Consider the following 23,508-nt stretch of genomic DNA (forward strand, 5'->3'; position numbering starts at 1 on the left):
CAAACTGAAATGTATTTCCCTCACTGTGCTATCACTTTAGTCTTGCCGTTAACTCCCAACCCAGGGTCTGCATACGCATTGGATGCAGCCAAAAAATCTCGCATCCCAAACTGCGAGTAGTTCACTAAGTCTTTTAACGTGCGGTTTATGCAGCCATTTTTGATGATATCTTAAGGGTATCATGACCTTGCTTCTCGAGCTCTGCCGATGAGATTGGACGGAAGTGTAATATTTAATTTGGGTAGGCGTTCCTGCAAGCTTCTCCCGATCATTAGTACATTTTAATTGAAATTACTGCAGGACTTGGTTTGGTTAAAGCACGCTGATAGCGTATTTTAGCGTTAGTGTGGGTCTACAAAAGTCATGGATACTCCAAGGACTGCACACGCATTAATTTGCCTCTTTACTGGTCTCCGCGTTTTCCTCCCATACTTCACATCAACGCTGCCTCTGGCGCTTGTCCCCACCCAATTATTTCCTCACCTGCAATCTTCACTTGGTTCGGGCCATTTTATTTTTTATTTTTTATTTTTTTTGGTGGAACGATATTATCAACTAGCAACTGACAAGGTCAATCCTAGGAGATACGTTTGGGGGACGGGAGTTTCACCCGTGTATGACCATACATATTCTTCCTTTGACAGAAATCTAAACTTGCTCATGTCTAGCGTCACATGTCAAGGAATGATGGAAGCGGTGTGCTATATACTCACAGTGCACTTGGAAGTTGAAAGCCTGGTCCAGGACATTAAGCGCAACGCCACAGTCCATTTCACCAGTAGCTGTAGTTTAGATGTATCAGTCCAGTCCTTGTAGCACCATGAAAAATCGGATACAACAATGCACTCGCTCATAGCGTGATGTAATTGGATGTATCAGAGCACTGCCATACCCCTGCAGACATATTTCTGGCAACACATGCCTGCGCCAAAGTGGAGTAGAAGAGGGGTTCGGGTGAAGCCCGCACATGGGGTCGACACGAATTGGTTCCGCAGGTCTTTACAATATGTAGATAGAAGATCTCACCGGCGATGGCGTCCACCACATCACGCTGTGTTGTTGCGTTCCATCTCTTTCCGACAGCTCTTTCCTGCTGCGTCATGCTGTGTTGTTGCGCATCCATGTTCCGTCTCCTTTTTGCAGCTCTTTTCTCAGGACCATGGCGACCTCTGCTTCATCTCACGGCATTGCCGGTCTTCAAAACGTATCAGATTGATAAAAAGAATTTCTGGCGCTATGACGGATTCAATATCAATAATCATACCTATAAAAGACCGAAGGCGAGTCCTTGTACGGTCATATTCTGGTCTTTCTATGACCATGTTACTTACCTTGAAGTTACTGCCCCTCAATATTCGATCGGGCCTATATCGTCCACTCCTTACTTAGCATCCAGTTTCTGCTTCTCCCGCTCAACGCTGGCTTCTCTCCAGTTCCTGCCTTTGTACAACACCAGCAGAATCATGCACTCAGCGACGATAATCAGACCTGCCCAGAGAGTATACAGACCGCCATCGCCAATTGTGTCCTACACTAACATTAGAACCGGCCTTCTGCGAGCTGTAATGACCTTGACTCACTTGTAACGGAACCGCAATCTCGGCGGCGACAAAAGCAAACAGACCACGGAAGGAACTATTCGTTGCTACTGCCATTGATGAGCAACCAATGTTTGCATCGACAAGGTATGCCAGTGCGCTTGTGTAGATCCAACTATCATGGATGAGAGCAAAATACAATATAAAACGGGGTAAACGTACATGGGTAGAAATCCCGTGAGGAACAGCATCACGCACACGGCGGCGACATTGACTCGTTCTTGGCACACCCAGGCGTATCCAATCACCGATAGAGGTGACCACAACATGGCAATTTTCGTGCTCTCGAGGCGCATCTGCATGGATTTGCGTCAGCTACATCCCGAGCTAGAGTTAGTGGTTCAATGCTCACCTCTGGAAAGCTGATCCCTCCGTTTGCGGCCTTCAGCCGAGCAAGTGTCCGATCGGACCAACGACCACCCAATATGCTGCCGGCTACGCAGCCTGGGATAAATATATGCGTCAGGCAGGTATTCCAAATTTGCTTATAATTCGCTCACCAACACCATAGGCAAGCAAAACAAGGCCGATCTTCAATGCATCATAATTATAGTGCATCGACAATGTTCTTGCGCATGTATACATAATACTAAAACTAAACGCAAAGGTTAAGCCTGGCGCAATAGGGCATAAAAATAGTTTTCAGCAAGAAATGAGAGCACGCGCCTGATACTATCAAGATAAAAAGGTTATTCTTGCGGCTGACAATCGAGAAGTATGCAGGGAAAGGGTTGACATCAGCCATGGACAGTTTTACGTCTTTAATGGCTGTTGATGGTACAACCGTCCGTTGTGCTTCGATATCTTTCGAAGTCGTCTGGTTTTCTCCGCCCACTTCTGACTTCGAAATATGTCGCGACTCGTCCTTTGCTTCCGACTGCTGCTGCTTTCGGAGTCTGGAATTCAATACGTTCTGGTAAGTCGCACTCCTCTCCTTCCTGAAGGTGTCCTTGAACAAGAAAAGGAATGCCAAAAAAATCATGCCTCCCCAGACGACTAAAAACCAGAAAACCGCCCGCCAGCTGAGGGCCTGTGTGAGTGCACCACCAAAGATTGGTCCTAACGAGGGACCGAGGAGAGGTGCAGAGTAGTAGATACCCATCATTGTACCTCGTTGATGAGACTCGTATATATCGGCCAGAGTGGCAGCTCCGATAGCGAAAACCGCGCTTGACCTACTCCAAATGAGCATGAACACGAGGGATTGAGGAACTGTCCTACCCTGCGGCTTGCACGATTCGCATGCCAATCACCAAACCAATAGTTCTTGACACCGCCACGATTGCAGATCCAATTATAAAAAGTGCGATGGATAGAAGGTACGCGAACTGGGATCAGTCATATGAACAAACGACGCTCTGAAGGTAGCTATAAATACAAACCTTGCGACCCTTTATCTCGCTAATCGCGCTCCAAATGAAAGGAAGATTGCCTTGAACGAGAACGAACAGAGACAAGGTCAGGCTGATACCTCCGCTGCTGGCGTGTAGCTCTTGCTCGATTTGAGCATTGGCAGCTGTTCCCTTGCTGTTCAACCGATATCGGATACAATATGTTCACGGGCGCAACCTACAGTTTTGTATGTTCCCCGCCAAACCCGAAAACATCGAGGCTCCAGATATGATGAACAATATAACGGTCTGTGATTGTGTTCAATCAATTGCTACTTACATATTAAGATAGAAAGACTCGCCTTCTTCGTGTTTGACCATATTCGAGGATCATCCTCAACCACTGTATGCTCTATGTCGAGCTTAATGGGCTCATTTGACAATGCAGAACTGGGGAAGTGCATCTGGGTATCAGTATAAAATAAGTGTAGGGCCACGTCCGTGGCAGAGCCCGCTACCTTTTGTCTTAATAGGTCACACCTAAATAGTACTTAGTTACTTAGAACGAATAATAAGATAAAGCCTCAAATCCAACGAACAATTCTTGCATGTAGATGGTCACCTGAAAACATCGATCAGCGAGCAAACGAATCAAATCTCCGCGGTTGGCATGAACAAGCGATTTTTCTTCCCCCGCAGCCTGGACCATATCCCTAAGACAGGCGACAGACAACGCCGATGATAAAGAAGATAAAACCTCCCGGAGTATGTAACCAAGTGATAATCATTGTTCTGAAAATCGCTGAGAAATCAACGCGCAAGCTTGCTTGAGGAGCACGTTACACAGCTCCTGCTTCAATCCAAACGCCGGAAAAAAATGACGCAGAAGATTGGCTTTCATTTCTTCTCGCGACGAGTCTATATGCAGTCCGTGATCATACACGATTGGTGATAATTAAACACCATCAGCTGAAAACAGTGACGGCGACATAGCAGTATCTCTCGGATCCTGCCTTCTGCTTTGTCACAGTCATCAGATTTGGAAGAACCCGACTGAATAGCAATATGACCGTCGACCGAAGATCCGTATACGGAATTGTTATCATCTGAACATATGACGACATCAATCAATTGTAAGACTGACAACAGACTTACCGGAGCAACATCCATGTGCAGGTAATTGGATTTCTCGATGATTCTCTGTTATATCCCGACAATATGTCATCCAGTCACAACCAAAAACCACATCGCTCGGCGCTGTGTCAATCACAAGGAATATAAAATTAGTGGAGAAATTCGTAGAACAATCCAATATAGTGAATAAGGCTCGAAAGGGGATGGAATGTATAACACTTCGTCGGAGAAGACGGTGGACTAAAAATGAGAAGTAACAAAAGACGAAGAAGCAGACAGATCGCGCGAAGTGAGACCTTCGAAGTAACAGAGGGCAAAAGCAATGCTGATGTAATCACAGCATCGGACTTGAACTGCACGAGCAACCGTGTGAACTTGTTACCATTTAATGGGTTCGACCCCGTCTATTTGTGAAGAAACATGACAAGAAAGACCCTCTATTGGGGGCCCTTGAACTCGAACCACAACCATGGTCGTTTTTTTCCCACGCAAAAACGCGGGCAAGGTCGAGCTACGCCAGCTCATAGTCAAAATCTAGCCCTAATAAAATAACAAAACCTCCATCATACATAAACCCTCTAACAAAAGGACATAAATGGAAACCTCTGGACAACACCCTCACAAATGCCAGCCATAAATAAGAACCTGCAACCTAAAACCGCTCCCCACCTCAATACAAAATACTACACGCAACCCTACGTTGCTCGAGAAACAACCAAAACACGTCATGATCAAAGCCAACAAAAACAGATAAATACTCATCTCGGGAGACCATTCTGAACAAACCGCAAACTAATCTAAGTCAAGACATTGAACTACGCCGAACGTAAAATGTACACCCCCCAGATAATACCGCTTAACTATGCCTGTCGATAAAGCAAACCCTTGAGAACTTCACGCACACTCATGGTCATACTAAATCATACAGACCATCAAATTAAAAGCGCACACCTTGGCCACGAAGACTCCCCGATAACAAAAACCAATCCCCTGTAAGCTGCGACCGAAATCTAAAAGTATATAACCTGCAGGACAAAATCATCTCCCCCGTCCACTGGAAGATGAAAGACAAGGAACTCACCTCGATCAAAACCCTCTCTCAGACTACCCGTCCTTACCCATCTACCCCTCATCATACATCCCAGACACCACGTACCGGACCATTATTCTTCCCCCCCAACGTCCTCAACGACGACAACAACATGGAACCCTCTCCCAACCCCGCCAACCCACCCTCCCCAACAACCTCCTTATCCCCACCCAATACACCAACCCCAACCCCACGTACCATCCATGACCATACATCGTCTACCGAAACCTGCACCTCTAAGGAATCGGACACCCTCCCTGCCCTCCCTGCCACGAACACCCAACAACCGGTACAGAGTGACCTCGTGAACTCCATCCACGCCCCACAGAACATGACAACAGACCAGGAAATGAGTGCCCCACCCTACCATGACCTCCCACGTGCTCCAACAGCGGAAGAAGAGAATATACTAGCGCATATTGCCCTCGCAGAACAGAACAGGTCCATAGTGAGACATGACGCACCCAATCACCTCACAACCCTCCCTCAGTTCACCCCAACGCCTAGTGGAGGCTTCCCTATCATCTACATGTCACATTCTGCGCAAGTCTTTGACCACCTGGATAACCGAGTGCTACTCGCATGGTTCCAAGTCAACCACCCGAAATTTATAGTCCGAGTATTTGAACATACCGGGAAAGATGTTTATGAAAGATCAGCAGTCATCGCTGAGCGCATCCGCACTAACATCGCTATAATCGCGAACTTTGTACATCAAGGCGCCCCCCCGTCAGAGCCCCCCCCCCACAACCTCTGGGGGGTAGAGACTCCAAAGACTTCCCCACAGGATTCCTCGTCCACAATGTATCCGAGGAAACAAGGAACCTCATCTTAAACCAACACATCTGGTCTTCGTCGGACCTCACGTTCGAAGCTCTCCCTTTCAACTGCAGCCAACCCCCAGACCTCCTCTTTTGCCTATCCAGCTTCACTACCTCGAACATGGAAACCATACATAAGACTGTAGGCGCCGCCTGGTCGTACCATGAAATCTGGCCCCACATAAACGACCTTTTCGCCACATGCGGCTTTGAAAAGGAAGAACTCATCTACAAAGCTACAGGAGACCTAATCAGATCTATAAGAGTCGAACATCTTGATTTTAAGGTCGCGGGAGGTCTATCAGCTCCCCGTTTCAATATCTTTGCAACTAGTCCGACGCAAAACGCGAAGATTTGGACCGCGCTCAGAAGCTACCTCCACTCCCTTGACTACCCAACAGATCTTGATGGATGTGGGTCAGCAGTAGCATTATCCCCGTGCACAATCTACTACTCGCTCGCTCACCCGCGCGGCCTATGCCCATTCCCAAATGTCCCCATGTGGAATGGCCCTAAGGCAGGAAATAGAAACAGTGCCCTAAAATCTGGGCAAGCCGGCAGGATGAGGGGAGGTAGAGTGAGCCATCACACCTAAGGCCGCCAAGGAACTCTAAGTCTCTCCAAGCGGTATAAATGCTCACCTACATACATACCAGCTATGCTACCCTAGATGAAATCCTTAGCCCCAATCAGTCCCACATTACTCACATTACCAGGCAAATATACAGTCCCATTCCCTCCTTCACCTTCCCAAAAGCACTAACAGGAAATCACCATAACGCCTCCAACTTGGGTCCCGAACCCAACGAGAAAGAGAGACGTTAAAATGCTCACCCGGTTCATATGAGATCTGACCCGGCAAGTAAGTCTCCCTGCCCAAATATACTGGTCGCAAAGCGGGACAGGAAAGCGGGAGATATCTCAAACAAGCATGGCGCATGCCAGACCATGGAAACCTATTTAGGTTTAGGATGAGCCGTGCCGAGAGGCTGAAGTTCTCACCAAGTATGAAACATGAATGGCCCGGGCCGTCATGTCTTTCGAAAGGGCTAACATGGTCCCCCGGGTAGCCGGGTAATGCTATCCCTGGCTTATCTAGAGTCTGTTACGAACTAGGATAGTTCAGACGTATGGCTACTCGATAAGAGTAATCAGCCAAGGTCGGTTCAAGACTTCGGCGTATACCGAAGTTCGATGTTCTAAGACAAGACAAGGAGAGTGTCCTCGACTTGAATCAAGTTCAATATGACTTAAGATTGGAGGTCTTAAGCGAAGGAAGTTCCAGGTAAAACCTAGTAAGATTAAAGTAAAGAACTACATAGTACAGGACAAGTTTATATAGTGAACGGTAACGACTTTAGGGCCGGTACAATGAGATCATAAGACGAGTCAGAGATAAGACGAGACGAGTCAGAGATAACAAGAATAGAGACGAGTCAGAGATAACAAGAATAGAGACGAGTCAGAGATAACAAGAATAGAGACGAGTCAGAGATAACAAGAATAGATCGTCTAGCGACGGCAAGATGCGATCGTGATGTAATACAATGATGTAAGAGGAGGAAAATGAATAGGGGCGTACTTGACTGTAACAGAGTCGTAAGATAAGTTAAGTAAAATCGACTACAGAAACAAACCTTAATACAACCCCCCCCCCTTGGTTCTTTTCTCGGCCATGGTTTCAGCCTCCCAAGGAGCAGAGAGAGGCTGCTTTCCATTGCCGGAGCTCCCCTCAATGAAGCACCTCGGGAGATCGGAGGCGTAGTACACCCCAGACCTCATCAGGTTGACGCAAACACAGTGTATTCAAACCCAAACAAACGCTCACGTGCGAATATAATTCTCGCCACACTGAATATAAAGGGCAGAGCATCCAACACGCTCGGCCCAGGCCAAATAAATAAATGGCCACTAGTAAATAAATTAGTAAGAGACGAAAAAATAGACATTCTATGCCTACAAGAAACACACCTGTCAAACGACCATGAATCGCAAATCGAAACCCTATTCGCGAAGACAAATGTTAGTACTAAACTCAAGTGATCCAACAAGGACCGGAAACTCAGCAGGAGTAGCCTTCGTGCTAAACAAAGAAAAGATAAACACATCGGACGCAAAAATGACCACCCTCATACCTGGAAGAGCGATAGCGCTAACAATCAAATGGCATGGCCAAAAAAACTATAAAAATATTGAATGTATACGCACCAAACGATCCAAGAGAACACCCACCTTTCTGGAATGACATTAAAAACAAATGGAGACTAGACAACCTAGGCACAATGGACTTCATGATGGGAGATTTTAATTTAACGGAAGACCCACTTGATAGAGCCCCCGCAAAACCTGACAACTGAACAAGCTGCCGAAGCACTAAGGGACTTTAGACTAGAACTAAGCATACAAGATACGTGGCAACACACCTTCCCAACAACCAGAATGTTCACATTCAATAGTAATACCAACACTATGTCGCGCCTGGACAGAATATATACATCAACAACGCATCACGAAAGCACGTCAGAATGGAGATTGCACCGTTGTTCCATCCCAACGGATCATAACATTGTGCTCGTAAGATTCGCCCCACCGGGAGTCCCACATATAGGTAAAGGTAGAAGGTCCTGGCCCCTCGGAATCCTATCCGACAAATCACTAATAGACAAAATCATAAAACTAGGAATAAAAACACAAGAAAAAATAGAAAGACTCACCAGCCAGAACAGAACAGAGACTGAGAACCCACAAACGTTATGGGAATCCCTAAAAACACAAATGAACTCAGAAGCAAAAGAAACGGCAAAGACCCACCTCGCTAAGATAAATCATTGAATAAATAAACTCAGGAAAGACGTACGATCCTCCTCAAACGTGCAAGAGATAGACACATCTGAAGACAAACATATTAATAAGATCCTATTAGAAAAAGAAATAGAGCACCTCAAGAAAAAACGCCATAAGAACGCGAACCTAAAATCACAAGCGCAATGGTCAATAAAAGGAGAAACCATAAGCAAATATTGGTCAAGTATAAACAACCCTAGAAAACCTAGAGACCTAATACATTGAATGAGGATACCCAACACTAACAGATTCACAACGAACTCTGCAAAGATGGCAGAAATCGCCAAAGAATATCACCTGAGACCTACAAACACAAGGGGAACATCAAGCCCTAGAAGAAAGAAGACAGGAAGCGATACACGAATGTATTAATGAAATACCAGCTGAACAAAGAATGAACTCACCAAACTCCCCACTGAACAACCTACTAGATGAACAAACGATAAAGGAAGCACTATACGCATCAAAAGCAGGAAGTGCCGCAGGTATAGACAGCATTCCATACGAAACCTGGAAGAAACTACATGAAAGACATAAAGAAGATCAATCAAAAGAAAAACCAAACTTCAACGTCATAAAAACCCTTAAAATGGTATTCAACGACATACAAACTCACGGTATAACAAAAGACTCAGACTTCGCACTCAGCTGGATGTGCCCGTTATTCAAAAAAAAAAGACCGTGCTTAGATCGACAACTATAGACCAATAACACTTCTGAATACGGACTACAAAACATTAACAAAATGCCTAGCCATGCTACTAGCAAAAGAAATACATACATTAATACACCCAGATCAAAGAGCGTTCATACTGAAAAGATCAATCTTTGATCCAATAAGACTAACACAAATGATGATAGCATACGCAGACGTCATGGAAACGGATGGCATAATTGTTGCCCTAGACCAAGAAAAGGCGTATGATAAAATAAAACATGACTATATAATAAAAACCCTCCAGAAATTTGGCCTACCAGATATGTTCACAAGAACAATACAATCGCTATACAACAATGCTAACACCAAAGTAGCCATCAACGGCTTCTTAAGTGACCCCTTCAAAGTAACGAGAGGGGTACGCCAAGGTGACCCATTATCATGCCTTCTTTTTCGATCTAGCGATCGAACCCCTAGCATGCAAGTTAAGAAACTCAGATAAACTATCTGGATATAAAATACCCGGACTAACCCAATGGACAATCGTGAACTTATATGCAGATGACACGACGATTTTCCTTAAAAAAGGAGACAGCTACAATGACCTACAAAACATACTACAAAAGTGGTGTTTAGCGTCAGGAGCAAAATTTAATCTCGAAAAGACAGAAATCTTACCGATCGGCACAAAGAAACACAGAGAAGAAATAATAACCGCGAGAAAACTAAACGAAGAAGACTCCCCATGGAATGACAATATCAGAATTGCCAAAGACGGCACACCTATCAGATCATTAGGAGCATGGATAGGCAACGAGATAGATAACGCTACACCCTGGGAACCAATAATAGACAAAATCGAACAGAAACTACTCACCTGGAACAAGAGTCATCCTACCCTCGACGGAAAACAACTAATAATCCAAATGCTAGTTGGAGGAATGACTCAGTTCTTAACAAAAGCCCAAGGCATGCCAAAACGAATAGAATCAGCCATAAACAAAACCATCAGGAGGTTCATCTGGAACAATACATGCTCCCCCCTGATAAGTCTAAAAAGACTACAAAGACCCAGAGAAGAAGGAGGAATAGGACTCCTAGACATAGAAGCGCGAAACCAAGCGATAAACATAACGTGGTTAAGCTCATATATCGACACCTGCACCTAACCGCCCCACATGGGCCTTCACAACAGACGCCCTCATCAACTCCATGAAACCGGAGGGAATGAGAACCTGCTATGGACATCGAAACCCTACTAACATCGTGGAAACCAGCCGTGCCAAGGCCCCAGAACCAACAAACTCCCAAAAGAAGTGATAGCAATGCTAAAAGCCGCAAAAACATATAAAATGAGCTTCGCCCCGAGAAAACTGTCCACTCACCTTAAACAACAACTCCCTGCATGGTTTCACATGGGAGTACCCCCACGCACATACAACAAACTGCGTGACACCTGTTTACAAAACAGCCATACAGCCAAATCGATCAAAGACCTACAAACAATAAGCAAAAGACTCACAAATGACCCCACACACCACACAAGAAGTAACTGCGCATGCGATCAATGTAAAATAGATAGAAGAGATGGCTGCAAAAACCCACATAAATGCGCAAACACGGCCGCGAACATACTGACCAAATTAACCCCAAAACTCAATCCCTCACATATCCCGCCAGACGACAATCTAACACTTACACACCAGAGAAAAGAAAAAAACGAAAGAGCAGTAAACCAGAGGAACAGCGACATAATGTTCGATCCATCGGTGACGGAGAACTTGAACCTAACAGAATGCTTTAGAATATTCACCGAAAACAACACATACTTACAAAACCCAGCACACAGACACCCAAGACCAGGAATAGGACGAGGGACATCAGACCCAACAATTGAGATATACACAGATGGCTCCTGCTTGAACAATGGTAAGGAAAACGCACAATGTGGAAGCGGTATATGGATAGACGACAATCACCCCCTAAACAAATCGATAAAAGTGCCGGGTCCAAATCAATCAAACCAAGTGGGAGAGATAACGGCGGTCCTAGTCGGAATACAATCATTAAACCCAATGTCACCAGCAATAATCATCACTGACTCGCGGTATGTCATAGACGGACTAACAAAAAACCTAAAAAATTGGGAAGAACGCGGATGGATAAACATAGCGAACAAAGAGCTGTTTAAAGCGACAGCATACCACCTAAGAAACAGATTAGCACCAACAGCCTTCAGATGGGTAAAAGGCCACAACAGGATTAAAGGAAACGAAGAGGCGGACAGACTAGCAGGACTAGGTGCAACAAAAGACACTTACGATCAAATCAATACCACTATACCACAGAATTTCGACCTCCAAGGAGCAAAACTCTCCAAAATATCGCAAGCCCTAGCATACAAAGGAATATTAGCCTCCCCAAACCCAGAATACAAGAGGCGCACGCTAGGCCTCCTAGACATGACCCGCCACGCAGTCCATGAAGTCTCTAATGAACTTGAGACAGACCGAACAATATGGCTCAATAGAAAACATAAAGATCTATCCAAAAAATTTCAAACCTTCACATATAAAGCGTTAAACAATGCTTACAAAGTAGGAGACTTCTGGTCGCAAATCGCCACACTAGAACACAGAGCCCTATGCCCTACATGTAAAGAAGACGTTGAATCAATAGAACACATTTTAACAGAATGCAACAACGTCACTGTAAAAACTATATGGCAACTAGCAAACTCCCTATGGCCCGAAGAAATAGCACCTTGGCCTAACATATCAATTGGCCTAATACTAGGATGCGGATCACTCAAAATACCACACAACCCCGATGAACTAGACCCAGAAGATAACAAAAAGGCAGAGTCAAAACGAGGCGCATCAAGATTACTCAGAATAATCATATCCGAATCAGCTTACCTAATATGGGTATTGAGATGCGAACGCGTAATACAAGAAATACCCCAAGACGAAGAAAAAATAAAAAGAAGGTGGATGAACGCAATAGACAAACGTTTACAACTAGATAGAGTAACAGCAAGCAAAATAAAAAGAAACAAAAAGACATACAACCTAGTCCACTCAACATGGTCAAAAGTCACTGCACCAAATAAACCAAAAAACTGGATAACTTCCCTCGAGGTTTTAGTGGGTATTACACTACACAGGCCCCCGCAGACCGAGGCAACCTAGGTAGTTCACAGAGCCCCACACACCCCTAGTAACTAGGGAGTGCGTAAGTGCATTTTTTCCTCGGACCGGTATCCCTGATACCGCTATAAGCGTTTATATAGGACTAGACAGTGTCAGTAGCTATATAATAGACTCGCTTGTCCAAAAAAAAAAAGAAAGACCCTCTAGAGTCTACCTAAAGGTAGCGGGAGTTCCACACTCCAGACCTCTATAGGTGACAAGTTCGTACTCTGGCTTTCTGTCATGGTGTAACATGATGAGGTCGAGCGCCAGCGGGTCAGATCTGAAATTTCCTGCTTGAATACGAAATTTCCCGAGTTGCTCGAGCGGATCACATATGTGCAAAACTGATACGAAATCGGGAATCAGCGGGCAGGGGAACGATTTTCAGGGAAAATAACAGCCCCGTACTCTGCAACCATTCCACGTCGGCCTTGTACTCGTCCTGTTGCGCGGATGTGACTACGGCCCAATACAAGCAGAGTTCGTCCGACGTAGTGCCACAAGGATTAACTATTGACATAATCAGTACGCCACCGGATCCGGAAGCTCCCTATGATGCTCGGTCGGAGGCTGGCGCCGTTGCGATACATTAAATTGATTACTATTAATCTGTTTAATGAGACGTCAACTATAATGGAGCACGCCTTCACCTCGAGTCAGTTCTGCACTCCATTATTTTACTACCATTGGATGGCCTGCATACTCCTGACAGTTGATTTTCTGGGCTAACAGAGGTTTGAGCTTAATTAGCGCAGAGGTTAGTCTGTGCGGGAATCAGCAAGGTAGTGTAGAGCTTCTTGCATCTTGCATCTACCCACCTCGCCGCGGTTGTCTCATTTTCTGAATTAGCATCCAGCTCTACATGTTTATGCCCCCGCCCACTGCCACTCCCCGATCGACTAATCATTATCAGCTTGACAATTCACCACTGTCCACTATCGTCTTGATGCTCCACCCACTCCTGGCCACAAAGCTTTCCTTGAACTACTGTCCGAGACACAATACAATATCCTCTAACGCCCTAGTGTTTTCCGGCAGTACTAGTACGCTATCAACTCACTTTCCGAAAACCCGATTGATGAAGCCATCGATGCTCGCCGGATGATAGAAATTTATCGTCACCGTATCCTCCTGGCATCTACGTGGATGCCGAGTCACGAGTCGGTCTGGACCGATACCAGTGACAATCGTCCTGGCGCCACTACAAGACGATATATCAAGGGGGAGGTCCACATCAACCGGTCCCTATTCGGTGCTTGAATCGAAGGAGAAGCAAAGAATCTTTCCTGAAGAACTTCGAAGATTCTAGTATGTCTCTCATTATACATTACAGCAGTTCTCCCTGGACTAACTGTGTTCTCTAGTCCCCTGATATTTCTTATGAAGGCTATGCTGGTACATGAAGAGGCTAAGGTGGAGTACGCCATATTTGCTTACGGCCGAACGCCTGAGCACACAAGGGTAAGAGCGCAGAGGTTGCCCTCACCAGTGGTCGGGGCTGAAATTTGGATTGCGTGTTGTGTTCAAAGCTGGTCCAGCCGATTACAGGCGCATCAGCCATCTTGTGCTCCTTGCTCAAGACCAGTCCAGGTGCTATATCACACGTAAGTGGCTTACACTAATTCGAGTCGGTTTCGACAAATTCGCTACGGAGGAAAATTCCACGGTGCTCGCTAATCTCGCAGAAGGAAGGTGGCAAGAATTGATTTCTCTGCCACAGACATCGCCCGCAGGTGAGCTTCGGAAGCGGCGCAGAGTGTTCAAGGATTCTACAAGGGCGGAGAGCGACGATGATAGCAAGGTACATTATTGAATCGATCATCACCACAGTTTCTGATCCACGCACGACAGATTCGGTTGTATACTTTGGATATTGGTTGCTTGTGTCATCCTACACTTGTTTCTACATCCATACATTCGCCTTTCCACGCGCTGCTAGTACAATAGGCGGCCTTTCACATCACCTCAGTTTCCTGAATTTCCAGATGGATGATCGACGCATATGTCTGCATTTGTGGGAGCGCCCGTTGTGAGAGCACCCTCCAGCAAGTCCAAAGCCATGCTCGCTGAGCCCCATGACGATAAGAAGCCATAACCAGAGTGTCTAGAAATGTGCACGTAATTAGGGCAGCATGGGCTAGTGTAACGTCACTCACCCGTAGTTATACACCACAGGCACTTTACCTCGCGCGGGCGCATCAACCCACTCGACTTCGAGTCTGATGCCACCTCTTTCTCCCAGGGCGCAGACCACAACCTGGCTCAATAATGATTGGACGGAGGTCCTCGACGATGGGCTCACGGTCGACACGTGTCTGTGGGGGTGCAAGCTCTGGGGTGAGCTGCAGGGCCCGCGCAAGAATGTCCTCAGTTATTTCAGGACGCGGAATCGGGTACCTGTAATAGCTGAGAATTCAACTAAAAGATAATTTGAGAGAACTACCAGTCATTAGGTACTCTCGTGCCGCCGCACAGCACCTATATAAAACAATCAGAGAACATATCTTGCATGGTTCTCAGAAATCGCACATCGCCATTGCTTCTTGGCATCGTATAAGTGTAAGTCCCGTCAGCCTCAGTCATAGTCCTCCCGAACTTGATCCAAGGAGCTCTAAGTAGCACTGTTTGCCCGCGAATTGGATATACGTCCTTATCTTCAACGCCTCCTAGGCTGCGGGCGCCAAGACCAGCGCAGACAACAATGGCATCGACGTCACGGTATGAATGGGCACCCGTGTACGGACTGGTTCCTCGCTCAAGAAGTTGACTGATGTGCTGCAGGGACACGCGCAGAATAGTCCCGTTTTTCGCAAGGAAAGAGGACATGAGCCAGTTGAGGTAGGCTGGTGTATTCATGGTGACTGTGCTGAATGAGAAGCCCATCTTTGCTGGACCACGAAGTTCATTCGTATCTAAATATTTGAACTGATACAAGTGAGAATGACAGCCATGAATGCAAGTCTGTGTTCATACATCTGGCATATAATGAAGCCATTCAGCATCAGTGAGATCATCTCCGTGATATTCAGTTTGGGTGTGGCGCAAGAAACAACCCTCGGCTGCACCACCTGGTTCTGATAGCTGCCATAATGCATGGAAGGTATCCTGATCAAGCTCTGTATGACTAGGGTGTGACATATTTGTTCATGCAGTCAAAAAGCAGCATACTTCGCTGTCTTTGATCATCGTAAGCATGGCTGACATGATGTGCACCCTATGGATCATCAGCCAAAACTTAAACATGTCTGGTAAGATAACTGCTCACCGCCCAGTGACTGGTGTATCTGCTTGACTTTGGATCTGTGGGTAAGGTCTCAGCGACGATGGTGACACGATAGGCGCCCTGCTCCTGAATTTTGAACGCTGTGGTGAGGCCGACGACGCCTGCACCGATAACAATAATCTCCTTGATCTGGTCATCGTTAGATAGCGCCATATTCATGTCAGGGACTTGACTTACAAAGACTCGGATTTTCATTTACATAAATGTATTGATATTACGTCAGCCGACCTTTTTCTCCGAGAGTTGCTTTTAATTCCTGTGGTCGCACTTCATTCTTCGTCACCGTGTAATGCTTCAGACTTCAAACAAACGGGCAGCTCCAGACGTACCTCATAATGAACGTCCAGCAAAGAGATTTACCACATCGTCGCCAGAAGAAGGCGAAGTCGATGACTCTTTGCCACCTTCTCCGCGCCCAACAGTAATTCCCCTACCACCCAAGCCAGCTCCTTCCAAGTTCGAGACCAAGGTCAAGTTTCCTTTCAAGAAGAAAACAAATGGTCCAGATGCGCCTGGTCCTTCTACTCAGAGAATTAGTCCTATGATGGATAGAAGGCATCCTTCGGTTTATGAGAGATCCGAAGACGACGAGAGGCGCATTCGGGAGGATGACCAGCGCAACGGCAGGCCCAGGCCTCACTATGACCAGTCTCGCAAGAGGGGTGGTGCTCAAATACCTAATCATTGGCCTCCTTCCTATAGTAGAGAAGGCGACCGTCGTCCCCCTGCCTGGGACCTTCCACGGGACCCTTATAGGCCTGCTCATGACACCTATATTCCAGCACGAGATAGATATGATGGTCGTGTCTACGGAAGGGAACGCGATATTTCTTCATTGTCATCTCATTCACCTGACCGCTCCCGTTCCCGGTCCTCCTCTTCTTCTTCACACCGAGGAAAGCACAGATTGCCCTCACGTCGCTCTCCAGCGGTCAATTATAGTCCGCCTCGTCGTGACTATGGCGTGGACAGATTACATGACCAAAGGATGCGTGATGGGGGTTGGGAACGCGCCCGTCATAATGACCATAATCGCTGGGGGGTACCATCGGACAATGACAACTACTCACGGATGGACGACCGCTATCGTCGTCCTATGCGCCACTCGCCGCGTCGCGAACGCGAACGTTCATGGGACTCTTATGATAGGGACCACCCAAATCACATTGAAGCAGGGCGTGATGCTGATCGCGATACCTATCATACGGAGAGTCGTCGTTCTGTGGCACCTCGTGCTCACGATGACGACCGTGACGATCAGTATCGTCCTGTTTCCCCGGGTGTATCTCGTCATCCTTCTCCATCACCTTTGGCTTCAAATCACATACAGGTCCGCCACACACCACCACCACCACCTTCTTCTCCACCTCCCGTCCCCACCCCTGAACGACCCAAAGATGATACCCTACCCCCTCACGCAGCTATCTCGATTGCAATTCCTTTGAAACGGCCCCCAGCGCCTAGAGACACCCACTCTCCGTCGCCACTTCCGCTTCCGTCGGCTCATGAAGAACCGGTGACGGAGAAGAAGGATACCGCAGTTGACGCGACGCAACGATTACCACCGGCGGAGCATAAGCGGAAACGTGTCCCTGTGCAGCGTACGAGAAAGCAAGAGCAGGAGGCATACGGTCACATCTTTTTAGGTTGTGGCCAACAAAGTGACTACGACGCCACTGCGAAACTCGGCGAAGGTACTTTTGGGTATGTATTACGCCTGTTGCACTACTACTGAGCGCACTGCTCACCTTGCTCAGAGAGGTCCACAAGGCAGTGCATCACCTCACCGGGCGTCTGGTGGCCCTCAAACGTATTCTTATGCATAACGAGAAGGAGGGCATGCCTGTAACTGCCTTGCGCGAGATCAAAATTCTCAAGGCAATGAACCATTCATGCATCATCGAAATCCTGGATATGTTCGTCGTCCGTAGTGAGTGCTCATATATTGTATGTCATACATGATCACCGACACCGTGCACCAGGCAATGGCAAGAACTCGCCCCTCTCTGTTTACATGGTATTTCCATACATGGACCACGACCTTGCTGGCCTATTGGAGAACGAGCGAGTAAAGCTCCAACCCAGCCATATCAAATTGTACATGAAACAACTTTTGGAAGGAACGGAATATATGCATCGTGTTCGTCCTCATTTTCTCACCCTCCATTTTGTCTTATGACCGTTCACAGAATCACATCCTACACCGAGACATGAAAGCTGCCAATCTTCTCATCGATAACAACGGCTCGCTCCGGATAGCAGATTTCGGTCTAGCGCGTGCGTATGATCCGAGCGTTATCCATGGAGTCATGGATCAGCGTGGGAGAGAAAAGAAGTATACAAACTGTGTCGTGACAAGGTGGTACCGTCCTCCAGAACTACTCCTCGGTGCTCGACAGTATGGTGGAGAAGTAGACATCTGGGGCATAGGGTTTGTGTTTGTCGACATCTTTGGGGCAGTTGTTGAATTTATCCTCTGCAGATGCGTTCTGGGAGAAATGTTCATGCGCAGGCCGATTCTTCCTGGATCGTCGGATATTGACCAATTGGAGAAGATTTGGCAGTTGTGTGGTACTCCGAATCAGCATACCTGGCCAAATTATGATGCACTGCCAGGGTGCGAAGGCGTAAAGCGGTTCAATCAGACTTATTCCAAGAAGCTGAGAGCCGCGTATGAAAGGTCGGTTCTCATTTTCGCAACGCTTTTAGTTTATGCTTAACTGTTTTGCAAGTATCGGCCCTGAGACCTGCGACCTCCTGGATAAGCTCCTCACATGCAACCCAAGAGATCGTATCACTGCCTCACAAGCCCTTGACCATGATTATTTCTGGACGGACCCACTTCCTGCTGACCCTAAAACGTGAGTATTGCTGATTTGTTCGTACTTGTTCCATTCACCCTTTATCCACCCAGTCTGCCGTCATACGAAGCTTCCCACGAATTTGATAAGCGCGGGCGACGCAACCAGCCGCCACCAGGTATTATGCCTCCCGATGGCTACTTCAGGCCCCACCCTTTGCCAAACCAGCCCCCCGGGTTCTATTCTCGTGGACCTCCGCATCGTGATGCGTTCAGACCAGGTCCCCCACCGCCTGTCATTGTGTCTGCTTTGTTGCAACATCAAGGCGGTGGTCAACCTCCTGGTGGTCAGCATCCGGGCGGTCAGCATCCCAGTGGTCAGCATCCTGGGCATCCTGGTGGCCAACATCCCGGCGGCCAGCACCCCCCTTTCGGACGTCCACCAGCCCACGGCGCTGGGTATCCTCCCCGTGGGATGCACCTGCCACGTCAAGCTCCGCGTACCATGGACCATCCTTCTCATCTACCGCCACGACCCGTGGCTCCTATGGGCTCTGGTCCACCATCATTCGGTGGTCGTGCCCCACGGCGGACGGGAGGAGGAAACGGGACTGGCGGGGGAGGTCTGCCATATTCATAGCCCCCCTGTTCATCTTTCTCGCACGCATCTATTGTGCTTTGTCGATCTGCGCTTTCGTATCCTTTCTTTGTTCTCTAGCCCACATACGCACACAGCCCAATTCAGATGTTATAGGTGAAGTAGATCACGTAGATTTTAATGGTTGGCTGGACAGCTCACTTCATACATCCTCGATACAGACGTAATGCGTGATTCATAGTGTTTTTGAGTGCTTAAACCTTAACACACCCGACCATATGAAGGACAATTGTTTTCAAATCACAATGTCATTGTGGATAGGGACGCCTTATCTCAATCGACCTTCCCCGCAGCGAATTGAACTCTACACATAGTCTAAGTGTAACTCAAACCGTCATGCTGAAATACAGATAGGCTCGCGAGTGAGCATCAGTAAACGGGAAGTCCTAGTGTAACGTATCAACGAGCACAAAATCTAGAAGCAAATCTGAGTGTGGGTATCGAAAAGAGAATAACTACTTCTACTAGCCTTGCTTAATCATCTCAGCCAGCTGTCTTGCAACGTCTGGAGACAAACTGCATCGCTGCATGAGGCGAGAGACAATATCTTTCTTCTTCAGATCCAAAGGCTCTGGAAGTAGCTCCTTCAGCTTACGCATTAACGACACGAACCGGCCGTTCCCTCCTATCCATGATGACTTCTGTTCGTCAGCAGTAAACTTCTCCACAAGGGTGCGGACCGTGGCGCGTGATTCTTCATAAAGGATTTTGTGTCGACCCTCCAATCTGTTAGCGGCAGTGATGCACGCGTGATCAGTGACCTGGAACCCATATTTTTTTTCGAAGGTACTTTGTTGTCTCTCCCACCAATCCTCCATCCTCACCTCTCTTTCAAGGTGCGTGAATACAAGGACAATAGGAACCTTCTTCTCGCAGAGGAATTCGTGAAAGAGCCGGTAATTGCTCTGGATTGCAGGACTGAGTCTGCCAGCACGAATGCAGAACAGAAGTAGATCAATACCGCCTTGTTGGTCCAATTTCTTGATGAGCCTATATACGTTCTCGACAGAGTCGAGGTACCCATTGATTCCCAGTTGTGGCTTCTCGAGTCCAACGGTATCGAACACTGTATAAGACTCGCCACCAAAATCGATGGTATAGTCTTGCCAATGCAGCGTACAGCGCTGCATGTCATTAGATGCGGCTGCTACTTCTTTCCCTGCCATGAGGTTGACGACCGAACTTTTGCCTGCCCCTGCCTCCCCAAAGAGTACAATCTTTTTGGGACCGTCCCTTCGATGCCCGTTCCTACTTGACAATGTGAATGTGTATATTAGAAAAACGTACAGCACAAAATGGATCAAAAGATTCGCACCTTGTACGACACTCCTCAATAAGTTTGCAGACGGCGCGGTATGACTGGTCGCAGCGCCCCCTGAGCGTCGCATCATCTGTCAGCGTGGTGATACATGCGTGGCCAGCAAAGGCCATGCTGTGCTCTGATATGAACCGCTCATTATTCCTCCACCATTGTTCCATTTCTGTTTTCATGTTTTCCAAACCTGTAACGACAAGGACGATGGGAATTCGACCCTGAACTTCGGACTTGCATATTTCGTAGTTGCGGCAGAGCCCCTTGATTCCATGCCGGCCCTGTTTCGTACCCTGAACACAGTACATGATGAGGTTAATGTCATCCTGCCCCATGCGCTTTTGAAGGAGCTTCTTCAAAACTTTCCGACCTTCCTCGGCGGGGACTGTGCCCTCAGAGCCCTCATTAAGTCCTACAATCTAGATCAGTAACACCCGCTGGTAGCGACGACCTGCACTCACCGGCTGTATCTAAAAGCTTTACCTTTAAGGTCCTGTTTTGAATCGAAATGTCATGCATGTACTCCTTGGTTCCAGTTGTACATCCCGTGGCGTCGGGGGATATCGGTGCCGCTTCTGTCCTGGCGATCAAATTGATCAAGGAGCTTTTGCCAGCTCCTGTTTCTCCGAAAATGACAACACTGCAGCTGTCTGTGCAATAAGAAACTTCTTCGGCATCGTTAGAGCCAGTACCGGCGGCGCCCTGATTGTGGAAGTTAGTAACTTGATGCCGAGGAAGAGGTAGACATAACTCACAGTAAACGATCCTGACCGCGGCATCATTGCAACCTTGAAGACAATTTAACTCGAGAGAGAACAGCGAAGTCGTCACGGTCTCTTAACTTGCGTGTTCAGTAATGTCCTCAGACTTTTCTTCATGTAGTATCCTCAAATTCTTAAAACAACGTGGGTGGGTCCAGGCCTGTCCAGATTTGAAGATCGGTTGCCAGTCGGAGACATGTATTCAGCATGTTGTTCCAAGGATATTTGTGGTACTGGTATCTTCATTTTAAGCTTGAAATATGGAACCCGAGGCATGAATTCAGCATGTTGCAGGCACGTGTATAGGATGCTCCATTCGTGCGCGGCTCTCAGCTTCTTGGAGTACAGGCAAATGTACGCATATGTCAGTACCTTTCAAGAAGGTCCGAGGTGACTCGGATCTTCTTGAACGGTACTGAGATAAGAACAATAAGAACAAATGGGCTCCCGGTCTGTAGATTGTAGTTGGTCTCAAGTAGTAAGCGTCAAGTATCAATGACAACAAAGCCTACTGTGTAAGTTATTGAAAAGGGCTCAACTAGTAGCCGCGTCTTGCTTGATCATATAAGCCAACTTTCTTGCGACTCGTCGAGATGTATCGCAACGCTTCATCAGGCGAGAGACAATACTCACCCCCTTCACACGCAAATTCCCAGCAGGTAGCTCCTTCAGCTTACGCATCAACGACACAAACAGATTGTCCCCTCCTATCCATGCTGGCTTCTGCCCGTTGGCAGTAAACCTCTCCACAAGATTACGGATCATGGCTTCATCATCAGGGGTTTCGTATGGGCCATCCAATCCATCAGCGGCGAGGATGCATGCGTGACCAGCGACCCGGATCCCGTAACAGTCGAATTTACTCTGTACTCTCTCCCACCAGTCCTCCATCTCTCTTTCTAGGTGCGTGATCACAAGAACGATGGGAACATTCCCCTCGCAGAGGTAATCGTGAAACAGCTTATAATTGCTGTAAAGCGTAGCATTTATTCGGCAGGGGCGAATGCAGAACAGAAGCAGATCAACTCCGCCTTGTCGGTCCAATTCCTTGATGAGCCTATAGGCGCTATCGACAGACTCGAGGTACTCTCTGATCCCCAGCTGCGGCTCCTCGACTCCAATAGTATCGAACACCTTGTAAGTCTCATCTCCGAAGTCGATGATGTAGTCTTCCCAATCCATCGTACAACGTTGCAGGTCAGGAGATGCGACTGACACCTCCCTTCCCGCCATAAGGTTAACGAGTGAACTTTTATCTGCCCCCGTCTCCCCAAAGAGTATGATATTCTTAGGCTTGTTCTTTTCGGGCCCGATTCTTTGGGGTGCGGTCCTTTTGATTTTTTTGAACAACTTTTTAGGCCTGTTCCTCTTAAGCCCATTCACTTCGCGCCCATTCCTCCTGGGCCCGTTCCTACTTAACAGAATAAAAATACAGCAAAATGAGCATCTGGAAATACCGCACCTTGTACAATACTCCTCAATAAGTTTGCAGACGGCGTAGTATGACTGGTCGTGGCGCCCCTTGAGCGTCACATCATCAGTCAGCGTGGTGATACATGCGTGGCCATTAAAGGTCATGCTATGCTCTGAGATGAACCGCTCGTTGTTCTTCCACCATTTTTCCATTTCTGGTTCTATGCTTTCCAAACGCGTGATGACGAGGACGATTGGGACTCTTTTCTTAACTTCAAAGGTACATAGTTTATAGTTGCGGCAGAGTGCCTTGATCGCTTCCGTCCCCTGTTTTTTTGCCATCAACACAGTGCATGAGGAGATGAATGCCGTCCTGCTTCATAAGCCTTCGAAGGAGGTCCTTCAAAAGTCTCCGAGCTTTCTTGTCGGGGACTTTACCCTCAGAGCCCTCACCAAGACCTGCAATCCAGTTCAGTAAGACCCAAGAAGAGCGGCGCCCTGCACTGACCGGCTGTATCGAAAAACTTTACCTTCAAGGTCTTGCTGTGAATCGCAAGGTCATATGAGTACTCCATGGTTTCAGCTGTACATCCTTCAGCGTCGCAAGATGC

The 23,508-nt window shown here is 47.2% G+C and overlaps 8 protein-coding genes across 8 annotated transcripts; 5 read left to right on the forward strand and 3 right to left on the reverse strand.

Annotated features, from left to right (window-relative positions):
• Nucleotides 1–1,369: 1,369 nt before the first annotated feature.
• On the reverse strand, nt 1,370–3,238 carry DFJ58DRAFT_807592 (vacuolar DHA amino acid exporter; the record flags this gene model as incomplete). The annotated part of the gene is made up of 9 exons (XM_041391243.1): nt 1,370–1,528; nt 1,581–1,713; nt 1,761–1,894; nt 1,951–2,042; nt 2,099–2,212; nt 2,265–2,773; nt 2,820–2,926; nt 2,981–3,114; nt 3,172–3,238. Coding segments are annotated over 9 exons (1,433 nt in total), but the record flags the coding sequence as incomplete, so codon positions are not given.
• A 1,886-nt stretch (nt 3,239–5,124) lies between these two features.
• Nucleotides 5,125–5,988, forward strand: DFJ58DRAFT_844888 (uncharacterized protein; the record flags this gene model as incomplete). The annotated part of the gene is made up of 1 exon (XM_041393110.1): nt 5,125–5,988. The coding sequence occupies one exon, from the start codon at nt 5,125–5,127 to the stop codon at nt 5,986–5,988; it is 864 nt and encodes a 287-aa protein (XP_041239633.1).
• A 2,006-nt stretch (nt 5,989–7,994) lies between these two features.
• DFJ58DRAFT_718100 (uncharacterized protein) lies at nt 7,995–8,806 on the forward strand (the record flags this gene model as incomplete). Its single annotated transcript, XM_041384432.1, has 2 exons — nt 7,995–8,172; nt 8,337–8,806. 2 exons carry the CDS (start codon nt 7,995–7,997, stop codon nt 8,804–8,806), a joined length of 648 nt encoding a protein of 215 aa, XP_041239634.1.
• A 1,995-nt stretch (nt 8,807–10,801) lies between these two features.
• Nucleotides 10,802–11,338, forward strand: DFJ58DRAFT_641727 (uncharacterized protein; the record flags this gene model as incomplete). The annotated part of the gene is made up of 1 exon (XM_041381361.1): nt 10,802–11,338. A coding segment is annotated over one exon (537 nt), but the record flags the coding sequence as incomplete, so codon positions are not given.
• Nucleotides 11,339–11,467: 129 nt separating this feature from the next.
• DFJ58DRAFT_688478 (uncharacterized protein) lies at nt 11,468–12,838 on the forward strand. The gene has a single exon (XM_041383346.1). The coding sequence runs from the start codon at nt 11,552–11,554 to the stop codon at nt 12,665–12,667; it is 1,116 nt and encodes a 371-aa protein (XP_041239636.1). The 5' UTR covers nt 11,468–11,551; the 3' UTR covers nt 12,668–12,838.
• A 1,662-nt stretch (nt 12,839–14,500) lies between these two features.
• Nucleotides 14,501–16,118, reverse strand: DFJ58DRAFT_807606 (uncharacterized protein). Its single transcript, XM_041391244.1, has 8 exons — nt 15,936–16,118; nt 15,839–15,884; nt 15,644–15,786; nt 15,200–15,595; nt 15,114–15,148; nt 14,928–15,067; nt 14,827–14,905; nt 14,501–14,774 (listed from the first exon to the last, which is right to left on the reverse strand). The coding sequence occupies exons 1-8, from the start codon at nt 16,110–16,112 to the stop codon at nt 14,636–14,638; spliced, it is 1,155 nt and encodes a 384-aa protein (XP_041239637.1). The 5' UTR covers nt 16,113–16,118; the 3' UTR covers nt 14,501–14,635.
• A 931-nt stretch (nt 16,119–17,049) lies between these two features.
• Nucleotides 17,050–19,393, forward strand: DFJ58DRAFT_666344 (kinase-like domain-containing protein; the record flags this gene model as incomplete). Its single annotated transcript, XM_041382555.1, has 7 exons — nt 17,050–17,657; nt 17,711–17,883; nt 17,936–18,093; nt 18,143–18,384; nt 18,436–18,633; nt 18,686–18,814; nt 18,868–19,393. The coding sequence occupies 7 exons, from the start codon at nt 17,050–17,052 to the stop codon at nt 19,391–19,393; spliced, it is 2,034 nt and encodes a 677-aa protein (XP_041239638.1).
• Nucleotides 19,394–19,875: 482 nt separating this feature from the next.
• DFJ58DRAFT_666327 (P-loop containing nucleoside triphosphate hydrolase protein) lies at nt 19,876–23,062 on the reverse strand (the record flags this gene model as incomplete). Its single annotated transcript, XM_041382553.1, has 2 exons — nt 19,876–20,644; nt 22,059–23,062. 2 exons carry the CDS (start codon nt 23,060–23,062, stop codon nt 19,876–19,878), a joined length of 1,773 nt encoding a protein of 590 aa, XP_041239639.1.
• Nucleotides 23,063–23,508: the final 446 nt, after the last annotated feature.

The sequence above is a fragment of the Suillus subalutaceus genome (genome assembly GCF_016647625.1).
Source record: "Suillus subalutaceus strain FC151 chromosome Unknown DFJ58scaffold_122, whole genome shotgun sequence".
Classification (NCBI taxonomy): Eukaryota; Fungi; Basidiomycota; class Agaricomycetes; order Boletales; family Suillaceae; genus Suillus; species Suillus subalutaceus.

Coding starts and splice junctions, on each gene's coding strand:
- DFJ58DRAFT_807606 (XM_041391244.1), bottom strand. CDS start 16,112: ATGAATATGGCGCTATCTAACGATGACCAGATCAAGGAGATTATTGTT. Junction 15,787..15,838: donor CGATGATCAAAGACAGCGAA/GTATGCTGCTTT, acceptor CTAGTCATACAG/AGCTTGATCAGGATACCTTC. Junction 14,775..14,826: donor CCTGTGGTGTATAACTACGG/GTGAGTGACGTT, acceptor GCACATTTCTAG/ACACTCTGGTTATGGCTTCT.
- DFJ58DRAFT_688478 (XM_041383346.1), top strand. CDS start 11,552: ATGTCACCAGCAATAATCATCACTGACTCGCGGTATGTCATAGACGGA.